Source organism: Sciurus vulgaris (genome assembly GCF_902686455.1).
Source record: "Sciurus vulgaris genome assembly, chromosome: 1".
NCBI lineage: Eukaryota > Metazoa > Chordata > Mammalia > Rodentia > Sciuridae > Sciurus > Sciurus vulgaris.
Genome location: NC_136461.1, coordinates 55,362,054 through 55,383,110, shown reverse-complemented (window position 1 = coordinate 55,383,110; position 21,057 = coordinate 55,362,054). Strand labels below are relative to the sequence as shown.

Genomic DNA, 21,057 nt, shown 5'->3' with positions numbered 1-21,057 from the left:
TACTTAAGTGTTTGTGGTGTTATTGATGTAAACAAACCTACAGTTCTGTAGGTTACATATAGTACAAAATATAGTGTGTTACTAGTTTATGTATTTACTATGCTAAGCTCTTTTATAATTATTTTAGAGTGTACTCCAAACTGATTTTTCAAAGTTTGCTACAAAATAGTATGTCTTTTTATGCCAGCACAGCCTCATACATTTTGTGTTTACACTGTTTCTTGATGGCATTGAGAGGCCACAATAAATAATTCACCTATACCATCTAGGTTTGTGTAACTCCACTGTATTTTGAACAACGACAAAATAACATTTTTCAGAATATATCTTAATTGTTAAGCAATACACGACTTAATTATCACATATATAGGTAAAACATGAATAAGATTTTTTAAAATATATGCCTAGTTAAGAACCTTTTGTGCATAAAATTCTGTCCATTTTTCTTGTTTATCTTATCCCATGAACATTTTTTTACAGTAGTGATTTCTATTTTCTAGGACCTGTTTAGAAATCCCATCATTTTTAATTATTTCATTTTCAATAACCATTTTCTACAGGTATTTGATATAAATGGAGTTGATGTTACTCCCCGACCTCTTTATTGTCCAGACCCACATGTTGGTACAGCAAAACCAAGTAAACTACTGTCATCACAAGAAGGATCACATGGATCAGAATTTATTTCTTCCTATAGCCTATATCAGAATACAATGAATCCTAGTATGTTAGGGCAGTTTACAAGGTATTGTTCTATACTTCCTCCTTATATCATATATATTGTCTTTCCTTTTAAATTGCATATGTAGAACTATATGTGATCAGTTTTCTCTAGTTTCTTAGCTTTAGCCTATCTTCCTAGTGTGCCTTTTCTATGCTGCTTATGTTTTAATTAGATGCAGAACTCTGAGTGATTTGAGTTCCTGCACACTCATATTAAAAAATTTGAGAGCTGGGCCTGGTGGTATATGCCTGTAATCCCAGCAGCTCAGGGGGCTGAGGCAGGAGGATCATGAGTTCAAGCCAGTCTCAGCAAAAGCGAGGTGCTAAGCAACTCAATGAGACCCTATCTCTAAATAAAATACAGAATAGCTCTGGGGATGTGGCTCAGTGGTCAAGTGCCCCTGAGTTCAATTCCTGGTACCACCCCCCAAAAAATTTTTTTTGTGAAAAGTATATAGATTTTACTTAAGAATATACAGGAACCAAAATAAGAGGTAAGAGTTGATTGCAAATTCTCATTAGACATTTTTCCTTATCTTTTTCAGCTTCTTTTATGCTATATTTTATGGGAATGGAGTGGCTTTCCATTTTCTCCTTCTCCCATGAAAGTCTTTATTCTTCTAGGATTTAATTTCTGGTATTTTTGAGTACAGAGCAATTATATACTGCTCTAGAGACTCCCCAAATTTGCCTATAAAAGTCCTGGGAAAGCTAGGTAAAATAAAGAATGTTCCCAATGAAGTTGACCCACTCTTTTAAGTGAGCAGTTGAGACTATAAATAAAAAATAAAAGTTATATAATTTCATGGAAAGATGTTAAGTTCATATGTTTAAGAAAATTAGTTTTGAATTCTTCCATTGATTTCCTGCTGAGTACATAGATGTGTTTTTTAATTTAATTTTGGGAGGATCTTTATAAATTGAACAAATCATATTTTTATGATAGAATTTGAATAATGAGCAGAAACCAGGTGAAAAGTGAAAGGAAGAGTACTCCAGGGTGAGATTCCAGTGAGCTCCATAAGATTGAGAAGCTCACAAACAAACAACAAAATAATGGTAAATGAAGAGAGATAATGGAGATTAAGAGGCTGAGGTGGTAGGCTGTATTTTGGATTTTTGTCCTAAATATATTGGGAATACATTGAATGTGTTTAAACATACATCTGGCATGTGTTATTCTAAAATATATTTTGATTACTTTTTCTCTAAAGAAGATTAAAAAAATCAACTTGCCAATTTATTTTGACCTATACTGCTGACATGATAATAGGACATTTTATTTTTGCCTTGTGATAATATGTTCTAATTTATATATTGCCCATAAAGACATTTAAATAAATGAGTAATGTTATTAAATGTCAATGTGATTAATGTTGTTAAAGGTCAGTTTTAGGAAGCAGTACCATTTCTAAGTCAAGTATATCAACAACTGAATCAATAGCAGAAGACTTCGAAGAACCATCCTTTAAACGAGAAAGACTGTCTAGTTTAACGGGTAATGAAAATACTGTTGTCTTATTGCACAGTGTCTGCTCATTTACAATGATATTTCAGTCTATACCTTTCCCCATACTCCTTCAGGATGTTTTCATACATTTGTAAAGCTGTTATTTTGTCGGTCTGTATACCATTGTAGAATCTTTCCATGTCCTAATTATATTTATAAGTAGATAGAGAGATACTCCCCTGGTATCTCTGGTAGCTATTAGAAATCATTTCCATATTTCTTTTTATCTCAAGCAATCAACAAATAATAAGCATACTGGATAAGTCACTAAAATAAAGTAGTGATTACATGTTAGTTTCTAATACCAATAAAGGGAAACAAGGCTGATTTGGGGGCTAGGGCAGGAAATATACAAGATGAGCTAGAAATTAAATATGTGCTTGAATACAACAAAACCCTACCAAAAACATCCAAAACAAACAAAAAGTCAAAAGGGGTATATGAAAGGGACATTGCAACCATCAGAAAGACCTGCTATTGACCGAAGGTAGAACAATTTCAGTCTCCCCCACCTTTATCTCACACACACTCACACACACACACACACACACACACACACACACGCACGCGTACCAAATTATAAAATAAACACCTGTGAATCTATACTGATGTAAGTGAATGAATAAAGGACACAGGATAGACTAATCTGTAGAGAAAAAATCTTTTTTTTCTTTTTTTGAGCATTATAGTTACACATAGTAATTGGATTAATCTTGACAAATTCATATATGCATGGAATTCAATTTCAGTTCATTTTTCTGTCCTTCTCCCTCCCCCAATTCTCCTGATCTTCCTTTTGCTCATCTATTTATTTTTGATCGGGTCTTTCTACTTATACATAAAGGTGAAATTCCTGTGGTATATTTATATATTTACATACCATGTTGTTTGTTTTAAAAAATTCATTCTGCATTCCCTTCCCTTTCCCATCCCTCCTCTCTCTTTCTACTGATCTTCATGATATCGGCTCCCCTCCTCCTTTCCTTTATTTTTCTCTGGCTTCCACATATGAGATAAAACCTTCAACCCTTGATTTTCCAAGACTGACTTATTTTACTCAGTATGATCTCCATTTTTATCCACTTACTGGCAAATGCCATAATTTTATTCTTCATGGCTGATGAAACTCCACTGTATATATGTACCACAATTTGTTAATCCATTTGTCTATTGATGGGCATCTGGGTTGATTTCATAGTTTGGCTGTTGTGGATTGTGCTGCTGTAAACATTGAGGTGGTGTATTGCTACAGTATGCTGATTTTAGTTCTTTTTGGATAAATATCAAAGATTGGGATAGCTTTTTGAGGAATCTCCATACTGCTCTTCAGAGTGGTGGTTGTAGTCTGCAATTCCACCAGCAATGTATGTGTTGTTTTCCAGAAGAATTCTAAATAAATAATGTAGATATTCCTCCCTTAAGAAGGTGGAACTTAACTCTCCATCCTGAATGTGTGGGCTTTTCATTTTGACTTTCTTCGAACAGTATAGTATATTTATATGGGGTGGAGAAGAATAACTTTAAAGCAGAAAAACCTGACAAACTACTTCAGCCAGGTGATTAAAATCATCAGTAATAAGTCATGTTAATAACATGTACCTTAGATCTCTGATGAGAATGACAGTTTTCCTCTATAGTCTTCCTCCAGAAACCCATAACACTGTTTAACATCAGGCAAATCCAAAATGAAGCACATTCTCCAAAATATATGAGCAGTACTCCTCAAAACTCAGTTATGAAAAACAAGGAAAGTCTGAAAAACTGTCACAGTCTAGAAGAATCTAAGGGGATATGATGACTAGATATAATGTTAGGTATCTTGGATAAGATTCTGGAGGAGAAAAATGTCAGTTAAAAACTAAGGAAATTGAAATAAAATATGAAATTTAGATGATAATGAAGTATCCTTATTGGTTCTTTAGTTGTATGAAATATGATAATGTTAAAATAGGGAAAACTGAATGCAGGGTATACGGGAACTATAGTATTCTTGGAATTTTTCTGTACATCTGAAATTATTCTAAGAAATTTATTGATTTTTTAAAAATCTAATAAAAACTTAAATAAGTCCTTCAGTGATTCTTGTTGATGCTAGTTTGAGAACCATTGTTTCATTGCATAACCAGAAGGAAGCATATTATTAGGAAAGCTTGTAGCTTTTTTTGCAAGGTAGGGACCAAACTGCATTTTACAGTTTTTCTTTAGGTGGTCTCAGTGAATGAATGGCTTACTGAAATAGTCATGTTTGATTCCTTCTTGCTTCTCATTTGTTTACCTACTCTTCTAGCAAAATTTATTTTTTCCTGTGCTCTTGTGGTTATGTTTATGTGCTTCCTCATCTCAGTTTATGATTCCTTTAAGCATCTTCTGTAATGTCCATTTAGTGGTCATGAATTCTTTTAGTTTATGCTTATCTTGGAGAGTTTTATTTCTCCTTTGAATCTGAAGGACAACAGCTGTGTTTTATTTAGCTTTTTCCATTGCTATAACCAAAAGACCTGACAAACAACATAAAGTAGGAAAAGTTTATTTGGGGCTCACATTTTCACAAGTCTCAGTCAGCAGATGACCAATTCCATTGCTCTAGACCCAAGTTGAGGAAGCATATCATGGGGGAATGGCCCAGTGGAGGAAAGCTGCCTAGCTCATGGCAGGATTAGGAAGCAGGATGGGGGAGGGGGCCTCAAGGAAGATGCACTCTTCCAGATCATGCCCCAGTTGCTCACCTCCTCCTTCCACTCTCACCTGCCTACAGTTACCACCTAGTTCATTTCAACCACGATGGACTGATTAGGTTAAAGCTCTCATAATCTAACTATTTCATCTCCAAACATTCCTACATTAACAGGAACTTTGGAGAGGACACCTCATTATCCAAACCATAACATTCTCTCCCAGTCTCCAAAAGCTCATGTCCATCTCATGGTGAAAATTTTATTTAGCTCATCTCCAAGAGTTCCAGTCTTAACAGTTTCAGCATTGCCCAAAAGTCCAGTCTAAGTCCAAAGTCTCCGAGACTCAAGGCTAACTCTTGACTGTGAGCTCCTGTAAAACTCAAAAGCAGTTACATATATCCAATATATAGTTGTACAGAGTAAACATTTCTGTTCCATAAAGGAGGAGTGGAAAATAGAAGTAATGGGTCTTTCTTTGACAAAACAAAAACCCAGCTGGGCAGACAGTTCCAGAAACTCCATGTGTAGCATCTAGGACACACATTTTCTTCAAAGGATTTGGAAAGTCCTGCTCTTTGAATTTTCTGTTTACAGCCCACATGGCCTTTCTTTTAAGCCAGTTCTCTCCACAGCCAACAGCTTTTCTCAGAAAACAGTCCATGTAACTGGCATCTCTGAATTCCTGAGGTTTCCATTTCAACTTTGGCTTCACCTTAAGAGCTTCACCCATTGTCCCCTCAGGGGCAACCCACAGGGATTTTTGACCCTGCTACACTTTGGCTACCCAGCCTTTCCTTTGTAATTGCATTGAAAGCCTTCATAACGCAACTGAAGAATCCTACATTCCTTCAGAACCAGTACCAGGTGGATGACATTAAGGTCTACTAACAGCTTGTGAAATACTTTGACACCCTAGAATCAGGGCTGCAATTGCCTCTGAGTATGAGACTCACCATGGCGAAAGAACTTCTTAGGCCCCTGTGTGCAAGTAGAGCACCTGTGATCTCAACAGAATCTTCCCTTGACCCTGCACCCTTTAGCCTGCAATGGGTGTGATCCTGCAAATTCCTGAGATGTCCTTGAACCATCTTTCCTATTGTCTCTGTTCAAAGTATTTAGCATCTCTTAAAGGGCTATAATCTCTTCAACAAACACACCTTTCTTGTCACCAGTTTTATAGCACTTTTGTGATCAAATTGCAAAATTTTAAAATCCCTTAGCTCTGTTTCTGCTCCCAATTCTTATAGTAAACCTGCTAAAAGCTGCCAGCAATATCCATGCCACTGACTGAATGCTGTACTGCCTTGGCATTTCCTCCAGCCGATTAATTAATCCATCATTTTAAATTCAGCCTCACACAAAGTCTTATGATATGGGGCAAAATATATACAAACTCTTCCAGAATATAACATAAGTAGCCTCTAGTCCAATTTCCAATAGGGTCCTACTTCCCTCTGAAACCTGATGAGCAGAGTCCACATTTGTATTGACATTCTGCTCTTCTGAGCTCCCACCAGAATCATTAAGTTCTGTTTAGAACATTCTAAAGCTGTTCCAGTTTTCATTTCAGAACTTTTAGAATCTATATCTTTAGAATCTATATCTATCTTTAGAACTTTAGAATCTATATCTCTAATTGAACTGCTCTTACATATCCTGCATCATCTTTTTTAATTCATTCAACTATTCATATCCTCTTTGAACATATTGATTATTTTAAAAATCAGTCTTTTGAGTTCTTTGTCCTACAGTTCTTTGGAATCAGTATCTAGAGAGTTATTAACTTTCAGAGAAGTCATATTGCCTTCTTTTTTCATATTTCTTGTGTTTCTATGTTGAGATTAATGCATTTGTTGGAATGGAACTTTCTTTCACTTTTACATGAAGGACTTCTTTGTGAGTAGCCTTCTCTTGACCATGTGTCAGTTTATGTGTAGTGTTGAGTTCAATTCTAAATGCAGTTCTTAGTATAGTTCCCTGTGACTTCTTAGGCTGATTAGTGGGTTTCAACATAGTGCCTGCTGTGTTGGAGTCTAAGTGACCTGCTTTCTTTATAGGTCTCGTAAGAGTGGAGACCTTCTGGAAGTGTTGGCAGGTGTGTTATAGACAACTGCTTTGTAGGTGTACCCTCTCTGGTTTCTCCTCCAGGCTTGTCAGTGTTCTACCACAAATATATTTTCATGATTTTTAAAAATTACATTTAACTATTAAATAGTATTCATAGATGAGTACAATATAATTTGTTTAGCTATTCCAAATTTTGATGACTGGTTTACCTTTTTAAAAAATAACTTTTTAACATGACTCCCTAAGCACAAGAAATAAAAGCAGAAATCAATAATTGGGATAGATTCAAAAAGCTTTTTTCTGAGAAAAGGAAACAATCAACAATGTGAAGACACCTACAGAGTGGAAGAAAATCTTTGCCACACACACTTCAGATAGAGCACTGATCTCCAGAATCTATAAAGAACTCAAAAATCTTTACACCAAGAATACAAATAACCCAGTCAATAAATGGGCTAAGGAAATGAGCAGACACTTCACAGAAGATCTACAAGCAATCAACAGATACATGAAAAAATGTTCAATATCTCTAGTAATAGAGAAATGGAAATCAAAACTACCCCAAGATTTCATCACCCCAATTGGAATGTCTTTTATCAAGAATACAAGTTAAAAATAGGTGTTGGTGAGGATGTGGGGGAAAGGTACACTCATACATTGCTGGTGGTGTTGCAAATTGGTGCAGCCACTCTGGAAGGCAGTATGGAGATTCCTTAGAAAACTTGGAAAGGAACCACCATTTGACCCAGTTATCCCTCTCCTTGGTTTATACCCAAAGGACTTAAAATCAGCATACTACAGTAATGCAGCTACATCAATGTTTATAGCAGCTGAATTCACAATAGCTAGATTGTGGAACTAACCTAGATGCCCTTCAATAGATGAATGGATAAAGAAACTGGTATATATACACAATGGAATATTACTCAGCCATAAAGAAGAATGAAATTATGGCATTTGCAGGTAAATGGATGGAGTTGGAGAATATCGTGCTAAATGAAATAAGCCAATCCCCAAAAAAGAAAGACTGAATGATTTCTCAGATAAGTAGATGATGATACATAACCGGGGGGTGGAGAAGGTAAGGGAATATTGGAGGGAGAATGGGTTGTGTAGAGGGAAATGGGTGAGGAGGAGGTGGGGGAAGAAAAGATAATAAGACAAACATCATTACCCTATGTACATATATGATTACATAAGCTGTGTGACTCTACTTCATGTACAACCAGAGAAACGAAAGTTGTACCCCATTTGTGTACGATAAATCAAAAAAATCTTTTAAAAAAGTTATTAAGAATGTGTTTTCTCAGACTATGGGCCTTCTTTAGAGGAGATTGAGATGAAGCTTTCTGGAAATTGTGTGTTCTTATTTTCCTAAAGTTGTTCAAGCTTTACTAATTCTAAAGTCCTTTGAATCCCTGCTTCACACACATTAACAGAATAAACTCTGACATACACGCCATGTCATGCCTCTTTATTGCCCACATAACCAATTCCAAATTCACTCAGCCCCCAAACTCTATTCTCAGTGGAATTTTCCAAGGACGTTATACTTGTGACTATCCTAAAGGTTTTTGCCAATCCTTTTCAAAATAATCTTGAGCCCATTTTATTCCTGTAGTCAATGAGAACTTCTTTTGGAGAGGCTTTGTAGCTCCTGGTGAAGATGATTTGAGGTAATCTATAAGTCAAAAAATAACCAATAAGAAGATTTTTGTAGGTACAGAAGAAATTAACTTCAGGGCTTACAGAAGGGTTGCATGCTATATCTCCCCAAGTAAACTTATACTCACATTTTGGAAGAGCATTTAGTTACCCCAGAATCCGTGTTAATATTGTGGAATAGTTATAAAAATGGGCATTCCCTTGGAGTTATGACTATGGCTATGAGACTAGCCTAGGTTTGAATACCTATAGTCAGCAAAGAACACTGTTCATGGCTATAAGATCCAATTTGGTTTCAGAGATGTGGAATAGACTATCTCAAAACATGGGCTGTTTGATCATATAGTCTCCTGCAATATATGACCCATCATATATTTTGGCAATGAGGAAAAAATGTAAATTTATCAGTTAATGAGTTTTATTATATCATGTATTTCAGACTTACGTGTTATGAGGGCAGTGCCTGAAACAACTATAACAAAAGAAGACCTTGAGAAGAATATAGAGATAATACTCACAGAGTCAGAAATGCTACAATTGTTGGACTTGCCAACAGTCATGATCTCTGTAGAATCTGAAGAAGTTGAGAAAGTAATGTATGTATAGTTCAACTATCTACATTGCTGCTATACTTCAGATGCTAAGTCAGGGCTTCTTTACCTTGTTTCTATGAAAGGTCCTTGGGAGATTTCTGAATATGTACTAGGTGTATGTGCCCTGTAAAATTATGTTTATATTGTATGTAAATTTTCATAGAGGAAAAATCCATAGTTTTACCTTACTTTCGAAGGTAAAAGGGGAGATACTGGTCTATAGGTACAAAATTACAGCTAGATAGCAGGATTAAATTCTGGTATTCTCTTGTACAGTAGGATGACTATAATTAACAATGTATATTTCCAAATAACTAGATGAGAGGATTTTGAATGTTCTCATCACAAAGACATAATAAATGTTGATGTGATGGATATACTACTTACCCTGATTTATCAAAACAAAATGTGTTCATATATCAAAATACTACATTTTGCTCCATATATTTGTGAAATTATTATTTGTCAGTTAAACTTAAAAAATTATGTGAATTTCTAAGACAAAAATAAAGGCAATAAAGAAGTCTTAATATAGATTTTAATTATATTTTATGCACATATAGATTGATTTAAAAAGAAAGGACTGATATTTAAGACATAAAGGAAAATGTTGTGTGGGAAATAAAGGAATTTAGTCTGTTGAGGCAGTTTTTTAAAAATTTCTCTTTATTAATAAGTATAAGTACACTATTCTTGACTTGTGTATTTGATGCTCTATTGTTAGATGCAAGCATCAAAGATTGTTTTATATTCTTGGAGAATTGGTTTTTCTATAATTTTATAATATCCCTCCTTATCCCTGATATTTTTCTTGCTTTGAAGTCTTCTCTGTCTGAAATTAATATAGTCTATATAGAGTATTAATACATTACTTTCATCCCAAATATCATTTAAATGTGATTCATAGTATTAAAACATCTATTGCTAAAATAATTTTAGGGCATTGCCCTCCCCCAAATATAAAATATTGTAAAATTGTTTGAACTCTAATAGAATTAGGTCATGAATAACATAGTTTTACAGACCTATAAGAAGTAAGAGAAAGTGCACCTAGGACCCCCAAAAAAGGGGGCCCGAGGATGTAGCTCAGTAGTAGATGTGCACTTAGTATAAATGAGGCTCTGGGTTCAATCACAAGAATTACCAAAAAGGAAAAAAAAAAAAAAAAAAAAAAAGAAAGAAAAAACAACCTAGCCCAGGAGTTTAGGGCCTGCATGAGCAACACAGTGAGACATTATCTCTTTGAAAATGAAGAGAGGTGGGGCAGCGGAGAGGGGTGGGGACACTTAATTATCTCAAGAGGTCCTAAATTACCTGTTTTTGGAAGCAAACACAGATCTCTGGAGAAAGCATACCCCATTCAGGCTTCTACTGTTTCCTTAGATTTAATTTTTTAAAAATACATCAAACCAATAAAGAAATAATTCATTATGAATAAGAATAAACAGAAGTAACAAATCCTAGATCTAGACACTGAGGATTATGGATAATACTATCAGATATAGAATATAAAATATGTGTGAAATATTTAAACAGATAACATTAAGAAACTATCTGATGAGTCATGTTTGGAAAAAACTTTAAAGTATCTTTATATAATTGTTGAAAATAAACAGCAAACATAGTAAGCATAATTGATTGAGATTTAATAAATTTAAAAAGATCTGGACAAGTTATACAAATGAAACTTGAAGAGAAAAATAACTTATAAAGCATGAAAACTGAAGTTAAAAATGTTTGGTCTGACATATATCTAATACAGTTTGAAAGGGCAGAACAGAAAGAATGAAAGAAAGGTACTGGTCAGAGACATAATGACTTTCTCAAACTATTGAGAGACACCATTTCACAGAAATAGGAATAAATAAGAAAGCTACCGAAATGTATTCAATGCATCGTACTACTCCAGAATATTTTTTATAGCAAGTTTTTTTTATACCTTTATTTTATTTTTATGCGGTGCTGAGGATTGAACCCAGGACCTCACGCCTGCTAGGTGAGTATACTACCATGGAGCCACAACCTCAGCCCAAAGAGAAGATTTTTTTTAAAATAGAAGAAAAGTATGGGGGAAAAATTTTTTTTTTTCACTTTCAGAGAAACAAACTGACAACACTATTAGATATAAAAGTCACTCAATGGTATGAAGGCATAAGTATAAACTTAAATATTCCTAATAAAATAATCTCAATATACAGAGAACAAAAATTGGAAACCTGATAAGTATCCATGTAAATAGAAGATTTTACCATCTCTCTTAATTATTGAAAGGTCAACCAGGTAATAAAGTATTATATATACAGAAAATTTGAACAAAATCTTAATGACCATAAACATACTCTGCATTCAACAGTTAGCAAGCACATTCTTTTTGAGCACATTCATAAAGCAAGGTCTCAAAAATTTTAAAGAATGAAATAAATGTTAATAGAATCAAATAAACTACCCAAAGGACTTAAAATCAGCATACTACAGAGATACAGCCACATCAATGTTCATAGCTGCTCAATTCACCATAGCCAGATTGTGGAACCAACGTAGATGCCCTTCAGTTGATGAATGGATAAAGAAACTGTGGCATATATATACAATGGAATATTATTCTGCCATGAAGAATGATAAAATTATGGCATTTGCAGGCAAATGGATGAAATTGGAGAATATCATGCTAAGTGAGATAAGCCAATCTCAAAAAACTAAAGGACGAATGATCTCGCTGATAAGCGGATGAGGACATATAATGGGGGGTAGGAGGGGTTAGCGTTAGGGTTAGGGTTATGTTTAGGGTTAGGGATAAGGAGGGTGGTAAGAATGGAGGAAGGAAGGACTGTATAGAGGGAAAAGAGGGATGGGAGGGGTGGGGAGGAAGGGAAAAAAATAACAATGAATCAAACAACATTACCCTATGTAAATTTATGATTACACAAATGGTATGCCTTGACTCCATGTACAAATAGAGAAACAACATGTATCCCATTTGTTTAAATAATAAAAAGTAAATAAATAAAAATAAATAAAACCTCCAAACACCAACAAGGGATAAAAAAGTTTGTAGACCAAATCAGAGTAATGACAAAATTCTTAGTAAGATTAGAAAGTTAGGACTGGGGTTGTAGCTCAGTTGTAGAGTACTTGCCTAGCATGTGTGAGGCACTGGGTTCCATCCTAAGTACCATATAAAAATATAAACAAAGGTATTAAAAAAGATTAGAAACTTAAATATATCACTAGTTGTACACAATGCAATAAGGTAATTAAAAGTCAAGATCTTCAAATTCATGTAAAAAACCGGTATGATGCTTATAAGAACTTCCTCTATCTGAGTACAAAAATGTTGAAATTAAAAATATGGATGAAGAAATACATTATGAATGCATTCCAATGGAAAAAAATGAATCAAATAAACTAAATTCTCTGATAATGTGATACAGTAAAAAAAATAAATAAGCCACAACTGAAAGACTTATTTATATCTGCATTTGGAAGTTAGAAAACACATTTCTAAATTCCTCAGATGAAGAAATCATAATGAAATTTTTTAAAAATACTAAGAACTGACCAATTATGAAAACATACTTAGAGGATACCACAAAAGTAGTACTTTGAAGGAGTATATAACTTTAAATGTTTACATCAAAGTTCATAAAACCTCTGTAGAGATAGTACTAATTGCTGATGGATACTGGAAGTAGTAGAGATGTTGAGAGGTACAGTATAAAATCATCCTTTGGAGGTAAATTAGTCTTTTCCTGAGGGTATATTTGAACTCTGACTTCACATTAATGATAATAATATCAAGTAAAAGAATGACATAAATAGAAAATATGTGCAGTGATAATTGATTTTTATTAATGATTTGGTTTTACTTTATTTTTTACAGCCAGAGAAATAAGAATTATGAAATCCTTTGTAAAAATAGAGCAGGCAATGACTTGTATGTTGAAAGGATGATGCAGACTTTTAATGGTGCCCCAAAGAATAAAGATGTTCAATGTGATAAAATCGTAACAGAAGACAAAGGTGATTTGTTTTATTTTCCTTGATAAACTACTGTATTTATCAAGTCTAACAATCAACAAATAAATGTTAGAATATAGAGAGCAAAAATAGAAATAATTTGGACAATTCACAATAGTAATTGTGTACTCTGATCTATAGTTTTCAGAATTTGAAAAATAAGGTAACAATAAAGATATAGATTTGAATAACATAACTCTATCTTGATTTTTATGTATACTATGTCATAGTGTTCTGTACTCTTCATTTGTTCTTGAAAGATTTATAGAAACTAGTATGTCACAAAGAATATCTACCACAATTAGTATTTTAAATGTTCCAGACACTCTTTAGGCCCTTCACATAGGTTAACTGGTTTAATTCTCACAACTCTACGTGTTAGGTACTATTATTATCACCTATTTTATGAGGAAATAAGTAAAAAGAAATTAGCTAACTTGCTTTTAGTCCAGAGCCTATGTTTTCAACAATTGCACTTACTGCTCTCAGTGTTTACAAATTAACATCCCTGAAAACATTTTGTAGCCAAAAATCTATAATGTGTGACCAAAGGAATATTTATACAAAAGGTTATGTACAATCTTAATTGCCTTTACTACTCAACAAAACTATAAACTAGTTTTTAAAAGATTAAAATGAACTTCTAGCAAAAATGCTTAATCAGTTTTTAATAAAAACATATTTTTATTAATGAGTTTTACACCTAGAGAAATAAAAATTATTAAATTATTTGTAGAAATAGATGAGGCAAAATATATGTGGGTGTGTATGTGTATGTATCTTGCCTAATCTATCTTGTAGGTGGGAACATTTATTTCTTGTTCCTAATATTTCTGTAGGAATAAAGATGTGACTTACCTAATTGGTCAGTTAGGGAGCAGAAATATGGAAGTGCTTGGTTCCCTGCTTTCCCTTTCTTCGTAGCCTGCAAGTAGCAGAAAAGACAAATGATTCAAATTAGCTTCTCCATGCTACGAATTTAAAAGGGAGATTACTCAACATGGAGAGGTCTATAGTTATTAAGCTGTATTTGGTAAGTCTGTCTAATTCTAGGATTTATGATTAAGGAGTTCTTTGTTGCTACACATTTAAACCTTATTAGTCTACAGTTATTAATAAAGGAGAAATTTCATCTGGTTTTTTCCTTGTCAGTGTCTCAATTGGTAAGAACTTAGACAAGCTCAGAAAAGTGAATACTTAGATGATATTCAGTAACTTTCTTTAGTCCTTCAATTCATATCAGGAATTTAAAGATATGATAGTAAGTAGAGGGTTTTAAATGGATCACTCCCTGTGACTTTATAATAGATTTAAAAATAAAGAAAATAATCATTCTTTATAGAACTCAAAATTACTAAAACTGCTTAAAAAAATGATAGAATTCTACATAATTGAAGAAATGGGGAAGTTTTTACCAAAGAATAACCCCCATAATGTAGCCCACATCAAGAATCTTCTTAGAGGTTGAATCTGTAAATATGAGAATAATTCATAAGACCTATGTATATTGGTCAGAATTCTTTAGAGGAATGGAACCAATAAGGCACACATACACACACATAGTTGCACAGGGCTGCTAACCATGTTTCAATGATGGACCACATACATGATAGTAATTGCATACGATTATATTACTTAACGAAATCATAACTCTCTTAATTTGAATGATGTTTACACAACAATGGAATCACCTAATGATGCATTTCTCATAATGTAACTGTTAAGTGGCATATGTCTGCATAAATAGAGATTTTTTTGGTAAGGTATTGGCTTAGTAAGGTTTAGAGGTTGAGAAGTACCATGAATTGTCATCTGTAAACTCAGGAAAGTTGATAGTATGGTTTGAAGGCCTGAAGGTCACAGCACCAATGGCGCATATTCCAGTCTGGTTTTGAAAACCATAGAACTAGGAGCACTGATGGCAGAAGAGTAAAGTGTCTTACAAAAAAATAAAAAGCATTTAATATGTTCAGATTCAGTCTTGATAAAGTTGTCTGTAAAGAAATAGTAGAATCTTTCTTCATAAAATATTTGAAATAAAAAGTAAACTTTTTGCTTACATATAAACCAAGATAATTCCCATGAAATATAGGAACCAGAAAAGGGTACCACTATTACAGTAATCTTTCATCATCATTTTAGCAGTTCCAACTTTTGCAGTAAGACAAGAACAGATATGGAACATTAATATTCTTAAGGAAAAACAAAATTATTATTTGTAGGCAGTATTAATATCTACTTAGAACTATGTTAGTCAGCTTTTTGCTGTTGCGACAAATGCCTGAGATTATTAACTTAAAAGGAAGAAAAATTTATTTGTTTGAGAGGTTTCAGTTTATGATCACTTGCTTTTGTTGCTTTGGGCCTATGGTGTCAGGATCATGTGGCAGAAGAGCTCTGTTTACCTCAGGGCAGACAGAAAGCAAAATGCGAAAGAGACTAGAATCCCAATATCCCCTTCAAGGGCATGCCCTGACTGACCTAACTCCTTCCAATAGGCCCCACCTCCTAAAGTTTGACTTCACAATAGTGCCACATTATTGGTTACCAAGCTTTTAACACATTGGCCTTTGAGGGCATTCCAGACTATAACAGATACCTCAAGAGCATTAACTGGTGGTAGTCCTAGGATGACCCAGCAAAGATGGCAGAATAGGTGATTCCAGCTATATGTCCCTCCAAAGAAATGTCAAAAAAGTTAAGCAAAAATTGTCAGATGAACTCTTATCAGAATTCTAGAAAATAGTCAAAGGTGTGTAGCAACCTAGCAAGAGCTGAATCAAGAAAAAGGTTAACAATATGCAATAAAGGAAGTATGTAGAAAACTAATCAGAGACCTAGGTAATTAAATACATTGGTATCAGTTTTAAATTCTTTCAAAACTTTGCTAAATATTCAAAACTTGTGACATTAAAAGTTGAGAAAAAAAGTAAGTTCTAAAGAATATATATGTAACATAAAAGAGTTGTTTAAAACACTCCATTAACTCTTAAAAAAGAGAAAAAAGCAACGATATTGCTAGGAAATTTTCATGGCATTTTCACTTGTTTCTTCTCACTCCCCTCTAAGGTGGTGGTCTTTTTGTGTGTGTTTGTGCTAAGAATTGAACCTAGGGGCACTCTACCACTGAGCTACGTCCCAAGTTTCTTGTTATTTTTTGAGACAAGGACTTGCTAAGTTGCTCAAACTTGTGATCCTCCTTCTTCAGCCTCCCAGGTATCACAGATGTATGCCAACTCACCCCACATAAGTGGTAGTATTAAAGGCAGTAACCTTTTGCAGTGTGAGACCCTGGCCTGGCTTATTCTCAAAGGGAATCTTATCTCAAAGAATTAGGTTTGTCTGTTTTAACCTGTCTTGGGGTTACCCGAACGACTGAAACAACAGTTTGATTTTTTTCACCAAACTCAAAACTCTGTCAGGCAGTAAAGCAGCTGTACATAGGGCATTCTTCAAAAACATTCTAAGAAAACTGAACATATTCAATGACACAAATATATATTGACATATGGCAATAGTAACCAAAAGAAAATGAGGGACTAGGATTGTAGCTCAGTGGTAGAGTGCTTCCCTAGCAAGTGTGAAGCACTGAGTTCAAGTCTCAGCACCACATATAAATAAATAAATAAAATAAAATAAAGGTCCATCAACAACTAAGAAAAATATTTTTAATAAAAGAAAATGAGATGAGCATAGGAATATTTCACAAAAGAGACTTTAGAGAAGTTGTTATAAAAAGCTCACTACTACTTGTGGCAAAAGTATACAATTGAACCAAACAAGGGATATGTTCAAATCCTAGGAAGAAAAGCTTAAGAATGAGTTTGTTTTGAAAATTAAGAGTATTGAATAAGTCCTGCATATATAGGGGAATTTAAAAAAAGTTTCATGCATGCCTTGGGTAGAATGCATGTTCCAAAAGATATGAGAAGATCCTAAGTCTTCACCTCTAACTGACTTGCATGCTCAGTACCCACAGGAAGTGAGGGCTAAAGAAAAGTTATAAATAGCCTGGCCAGGAATTGAAGGAGTGTCTCAATACAGAGCATATTGGCAAAGATTGGGAATTGATTTTTTTTTTTCTTTCCCTTCTTTTTTAATTAAAAAGCATTTTTTGAGGGAGGTAGTTGAGGGGAGATCTAGCATTCAAGGAAATGTTTGATAGGACAGTAGGTTACCACATGCTAAAGTACAAAGAGTTCTGAGATGATACAAGACAGAACACAGAATTCACAAATAGTCTTTAAAACTTACTAAGCAAACAAACAATTACCATCCATGGAAAACTATTAAGAACAAACTCCAAGGAGTATAAAGAATCTGATTTCCTGAAGTTATCATTATAATAATTAAATTTTCAGCTTTAAACAAGAAATTATAAAAGATACAAAGAAACGAGAAAAGGTGTCTCATTCAAAGACTAAATTAACAAACTGTCCATGAGGAAATAGAGATAGGACCTACTAGACAAAAACTTTAGATCAATTACATTGGATATACTGATAAAGGAAACTGGACAAACATCTAAAGTAAATGAGGAGAATGATATATAAACAAATAAAGAATACCAGTTAAGAGAAATTATATAAAGAATCAAATTCTGGAGACTGAAAGTATGATAACTGAAATGGAAAAATAGTAGGTTTGAGCTTGATGATGAAATAATCATTAATTCTTAAAGATAGATCAATTTTAAAATTCCAACCTGTGTAGCAGAAAAAAAAAATAAGCGAGCAGCCCCTGAGGGACCCATGAGACACCATCAAGCATGACTATATACACATAAGGACAGTCTCAGAGAGGAAGGAGATAAAGGACACGAAGAATGTTTGAAGAAGTAATGACCAGAGTATTTCCAAATTTGATAAAAAATGTAAATCTGCACTTCCAAGAAGCTCAACAAACTATAAGAAGGATGATCAAAGATATCTAGGCAGGACACTAGATAATTAAACTGTCAAAAAGTGAAGAGAAAATCTTGAAAGCAGCAATAGAAAAATGACTCATAAAAGACTCCTAAAAAGCAGAAAATAAAAGAACACTAGACACTTAACTTGAAACCATATGAAAAAAAAAAAAAAAAAAAAAAAAGAGTGGTGAAGGTAACTACATAGGTAAATACAAGAGCTAATATTATTGTAATTTTGGTTTCCATCTTTTTTTCAGTATGATTTAAAAGAAATGTATAAAATAATAATTGTAAGACTATGTTAATGGGCATATAATGTATAAAGATAATTTTGAAAATATCAAAGTGGTGGGATAGAGCTATGTAAGGAGTATGGTTTTTGTATAATATTGAAGTACGGTAGTAGTAATTCAAAACAATTTTGCAAAGTCAATTGTAATAAGCAAGATGACCACCATGAAAATAACTAAAAAATTATACAAAAGAAAATGAGAGTAGAATCAATGTGGCACACTATCAAAAGATTAATTAAATATACAAGAAGGAAGTAATGGAGGATTTGAGGAACAAATATATAAAACAGAGAATACAAACATAAAAATGACTTTAAAAATACAAATCAATTATGCTATGCAATTAGAAGGTAGAGAGACTGTCAGAATGGATTAAAAGAAAAACAAGATCCAACTATATGCTGTCTACAGGAGACTCACCTTAGATCCAATGACACAAATATGTGTGAAAGGATGCCAGTAGAAACCAAAAGAAAACTTAGACACTTGTACTAGTATCATGCAAGAGACTTTAGAGAAATTGTAAGAAACAAAAATGTATATTAATAAAAGGTCAATCTATAAAGAAGATATTAGAATTATAAATACACCTAACTAGAAAACCCCAAAAGATAAGAAGAATAGACACAGTTGGAGGATGAAATACACAGTTTTATAATAATGGTTTCAATATTCCACTGCCAGTAATGAGCAATTAGACAAGATCAATAGGGAAACAAAGGATTTTAATGGCAATAAACCAACCAAAATAACAAACATGCACAGAATACTCCACCTACAAACAGCAGAATACATATTTTCCTCAAGTTTGCATGCAGCATTCTTCAAGATAGACCATTATATTAGGACACAAAACCTGGGTTGATAAAATTATAAATTTTGAAATCATCTAAAGAACTTTTCTGACCATAGTATAATGAAACTAAAAATCTATAACAGATGGAAAAGTGGAAAATTCATAAAATATGTAGAAATCAAACAACAGTGGGTCAAAGAAGAAAACACAGGAGAAGTTGGAAAATACTTTTAGACAAATAAAAATGAGAATACAACATGCCAGAACTTATGGACTGTAGTGAAAGCAATGATAGGGGGAAATGTATAGCTTATATAGCTCCATGGTAGAATGTTTGCTTGGTATGTGTGAGGTCCTGGGTTAGATCCCCAATACCACAAAAAAAGAAAGATCTCAAATCAGTAACCTAACTTTATACCTTAAGGTATAAAGATCCAAAACCTACAGAAGGAAGGGAATAATAAAGACTAGAGTGGAGATAAACAGAATACAGAATAGGTAAATTTTTAAAAGTTGATACTCTGAAAATTGACAAAACTTTTGCCAAACTGACTACAAAAAAAAGGAGAGATGATTCAAACTACCAGAATCAGAAGTGAAAGTGGGACTCCTGACCTTCCCAAAACAAAATGAATTATAACAAAATACTATAAACAATTGTATGCCAATAAATTAGATAACTAAATGAAATGTACAGATTCCTAGACACCCACAAAGTTCCCAAACTGACTCAAGGGGAAATAGAAAATCTCAACAGATGTATGACAGATGTAGTAGTGTGGATATAAGACATCCCTCAAAGGTCTTGTATTAATGCAGGAATGTTTAGAGGATTTAATTGGATTGTGAGAGCTGGAACCTAATGAATCCATTCTAGTTTGAATGGACTGGGTGGTAACTAGGCAGGTGGGGCATGACTGGAAGGGTGCATGTACCTTTGGTTCCTTCCCCTCTCCATCCCTACTTCCTTGCTACCTGGAGGGGAGCAGCTTTTCTCCACTGGGCCTTTCCTCTATGATGTATTGCCTCACCTTGGACCCACAGGAATGGAACCTTGTGGACTGTGAGACCTCTGATACCAAATAAACTTTTCCTCCTCTGAGTCATTCTTGTTAGGTAGTTTTGGTGCAAAAGCTTACTAAAACAACAAGAGATTGAATTATCCTATCTTTGATAGGATAAACCCTATCGAAGAAAATCTCAGGACCAAATGATTTCACGGGTGAATTCTACCAATCATTTATAGAAGATTTACTACAAATCCTTTCATAAATGTCTCCCAAAGATGGAAGAGAAGTGAACATTTTGAGACTCATGAGGCCAGCATTACTCTGATGCCAAAGTCAGATAAAAAAAATTAAAATAAAATGCAGACCAATGTTCCTTATAATTATGGACAAAAGCATCTTCAACAAAGTACAAATAAACTCAGTTCAGCTGCATATTAAGTGGATTATACACTATGATCAAGTGTTTATCCCACTCATGTAAGAGGAGGTCAACATAGAAAATCAGTCAATGTAATATGCAACATTAATGGAATTAAAGACTCCCTCCCACACACATACACAGTTATCTATCTGGATTTTTCTCTGTACCTAGCTTGCCATTACTGCTCTTAATTTGGTTCTTGATCTCCTTTCCATTAGTTGTATTTAGATAAATTGAAAAAACTCAATTATTTGAACTACCATCTTTATCAGAATTTGCTATTACAATTGTCGGGGGAAATGTCCTCCTCACTTTAAACCTTTACAAAAGTAATTTAGCTAAATTAATCATTTGTAACCCCTCTCTATACCTTATTCA

The 21,057-nt window shown here is 33.7% G+C and overlaps 1 protein-coding gene across 4 annotated transcripts in view; it reads left to right on the top strand.

Moving 5' to 3' along the window:
- The window catches only part of DNAI4 (dynein axonemal intermediate chain 4), a 126,167-nt gene that overhangs the window by 12,432 nt on the left and 92,678 nt on the right, over nt 1-21,057 (top strand). For all 4 annotated transcript variants that reach the window (XM_079132953.1, XM_079132952.1, XM_079132951.1 and 1 more), the window contains exons 3-6: nt 561-745; nt 2,109-2,221; nt 9,080-9,236; nt 13,114-13,253. In XM_079132953.1, the coding sequence (XP_078989079.1) occupies nt 561-745; nt 2,109-2,221; nt 9,080-9,236; nt 13,114-13,253 (595 nt within the window). The remainder of the gene's footprint in view (nt 1-560; nt 746-2,108; nt 2,222-9,079; nt 9,237-13,113; nt 13,254-21,057) is intronic.